The sequence below is a fragment of the Seriola lalandi genome, unplaced genomic scaffold, assembly GCF_002814215.2.
Source record: "Seriola lalandi dorsalis isolate HSWRI2012SDOR001 ecotype SW California unplaced genomic scaffold, Sedor1 jcf7180002054963, whole genome shotgun sequence".
In the NCBI taxonomy this organism is placed as follows: Eukaryota; Metazoa; Chordata; class Actinopteri; order Carangiformes; family Carangidae; genus Seriola; species Seriola lalandi.
The window spans coordinates 80,442-83,166 of record NW_019525514.1 but is presented as its reverse complement, the minus strand read 5'-3'; the positions used below and the strand labels follow the sequence as shown (position 1 = coordinate 83,166).

Genomic DNA, 2,725 nt, shown 5'->3' with positions numbered 1-2,725 from the left:
GAATGAACTGAATGATCGTTCTCTAGTGGAGCAGATCCAACAGTCCCTGAGATCAGGAAGTCTCTCCACAGATAAACTGTCTCCTGCTCAATGGTCAGCTCTGGTCTTCATCTTACTGTCCTCAGAAGAAGATCTGGACGTGTTTGACCTGAAGAAATACTCTGGTTCAGAGGAGGCTCTTCTGAAGCTGCTGCCAGTGGTCAAAGCCTCCAACAAAGCTGTGTAAGTCCACAGATATTTGGATTCATGGAAAAGGTTTCTGTTATATTTTAAGATGAGAGAAAAACAAATGAATTAATCAACATGAAATATTTCTCCACATTGACAGATGTCGCAGATCACAGTACAGCTGGCCTTTAGTCATCGGCCCACCAGCAGCAGTAGTTGGTCCTTAAAGAAAACTGTCAGTTTCAGAGTTTTCATCAGAAGTTTTACATTATTTTTAAATGAATAAAAGAGGAAAGAGATGAAACATGTTGAAAACAAAAAGTCTTTCGTTTGATTTATGCCTGAAAAATATGTTCCTCCCTCTGAACATTGCTGAAAGAAGTTGGTTGGTGCTTGGCTGAAGCTAACTGCCTCTGTCTTGAGTGATGTGTTTAAACAGCCTCTCTCATGTCTTTATTTCTTCTTCTACATTTCATCAGGAATTTAAATTTTCAGTGTTGAAAAACTTTCAGGGATTTTCTTCTTCTTCAGCTTCATATAAAACGTACAGATATAAACTCTGCAACTTGTTTAGAATAGAGCATCAAATACTTCAAATGTGAGAAGAGATTACACATCACCAAAAACATAAAGTGTGATTTTATTTGAATACTAATGTTATTTCTGTTCTTGTTCATATCATCTCTTCAGACTGAGTGTCTGTAACCTCTCAGAGAGAAGCTGTGAAGCTCTGTCCTCAGTCCTCAGCTCCCAGTCCTCCAGTCTGAGACACCTGGACCTGAGTCACAACAACCTGCAGGATTCAGGAGTGAAGCTGATCTCTGCTGGACTGGAGAGTCCACACTGTGCACTGGAGACTCTCAGGTCAGGTCAACCTGTTCAAATATGATCAATGTTCTAATCCTGATTAATAACAGATAAACCTGTGCATGCTCCTTCTGTTTATTATTATAGAACCAGTTATAGTCGTTTATTCACTGATCAGTTGATGATGATCAATTATTTTCATGCCTCCGTGCTGACGACAGTCAGGACCAGAGACATTATGTTTTGTTGTTGTCCATCTGTACGAACTGATTAGATTTTGCTGGTCAAAGGTCAAAGGTCACAGTGACTGCTCACACAACACTTTTTAGACATAACTCAAGACTTCTTAGCAGTTATGACAAAATTTGACAGAAATGGTTCATATTTTCTCTGACTCTGGATAAACAGGGATGTAACCTGAAACTAGTCTGAGTGGAGGAGGAGGTGATTCCAGTTATTTTTGAATCAGGTAAACATTCTTTGCATTAATTGCTCAAACGCCACCAATCTGGGCCTGTATTCACAAAACATCTTAAGACTAAAAGTAGCTCCTAACTTGTCGATCTAGGACAAACTCCTAAAAATAATGGGTTATTTGTTGTTACTAAGAGCGATTCACAAAGCCACTTAGCGCTAAAAGCTCGTAAGTCTGGGAGAAGTTAGAAGTAGTGGAGAAGACTCCTAACTCACTGAGACCAAATCAATAAGAATCTTAAAGGGCTGCTGTCATTCCACGTCGCAGTGTTTTGGAAACTTCACACGATGCTGAATCACTGAAAAGATACGACTCAATCAGGAGGGAATAATGATCGTTGTGGAGTTTGTGAAGGATTAAATAACATCTCCAACTGAAACAACCTGATCAGCGTGGAAATTAAGTGTTTGATGACGCTGCGTTACTTGGCAACAGAGAAAAGCCGATCTATTCACCAAACAATAAGTGCGCTCTGAACCGACATCATTGAACAATTCATACGATTTCCTTTAGATGTTCAACAACTACAGAGAAATAAAGCAGCTTCATGGTCGGTCTACCCGCTGTGATCAGAGCCAGAGATTGAACACAGGTAAAAATTATTGCACCATCACAAGACGAGGAGGTGTTTGTGAACAGGAAAACAGAATCACACCATCAACACACAGGTTGTGTTGATGCTGCCTGTACAGCTGTAGACGCTGTTGTACAGGGTCCAGGATCTACACACCAGTCATGGATCTGAATGGAGAGTGACCTGATCAGCTGTTTGAAAGGATCAGGTTCCAGCTGGATGTCACCTGGTGGGACAGTGGAAATCTTCTTACACCTGAACCCACAGCTGGGACCACAGCTGCATTACAACAGGTGCAGCTGCAACAGGCTGTGGCCAATAGGCTGCCAGTTAGATTTAGTTAGATCGTCTAGGACAGGTTCGTTTTTGTTTCTTCCATTGAGAGAATTGAATGTAAGTTTTTATAGTAAAATTAAATTCTCTTGGGTCGACACAAACCTGATCATACAGGTACATTTTGGATGATGCACTCCTTTTGTAAACAGCACCTAATCGTTATTATTTAATTCGTATTTGTTTATTTCTCAGTGTGTTTTATTATTTTCACTGCAGTATGTTGAACATGCGTTTTCACAGGCACAGACTGATCTTTCATCAACCAATCGCTGTGGTTCCTGCAAGGGAGCTTGTCCATGGAAATTGACGTCAGCCATAGCAACGGAGTTTCACTTAGGATAAGAGTTTTATCTTCTCTTTACTAA

The 2,725-nt window shown here is 40.4% G+C and overlaps 1 protein-coding gene across 1 annotated transcript in view; it reads left to right on the top strand.

Annotated features, from left to right (window-relative positions):
• LOC147817407 (uncharacterized) overlaps positions 1-2,725 on the top strand; it is a gene marked incomplete at its 5' end in the record, with an annotated part of 28,617 nt that overhangs the window by 16,242 nt on the left and 9,650 nt on the right. The window contains one exon of the mRNA XM_087170840.1: positions 859-1,032. Coding sequence (XP_087026966.1) covers positions 859-1,032 — 174 coding nt within the window. The remainder of the gene's footprint in view (positions 1-858; positions 1,033-2,725) is intronic.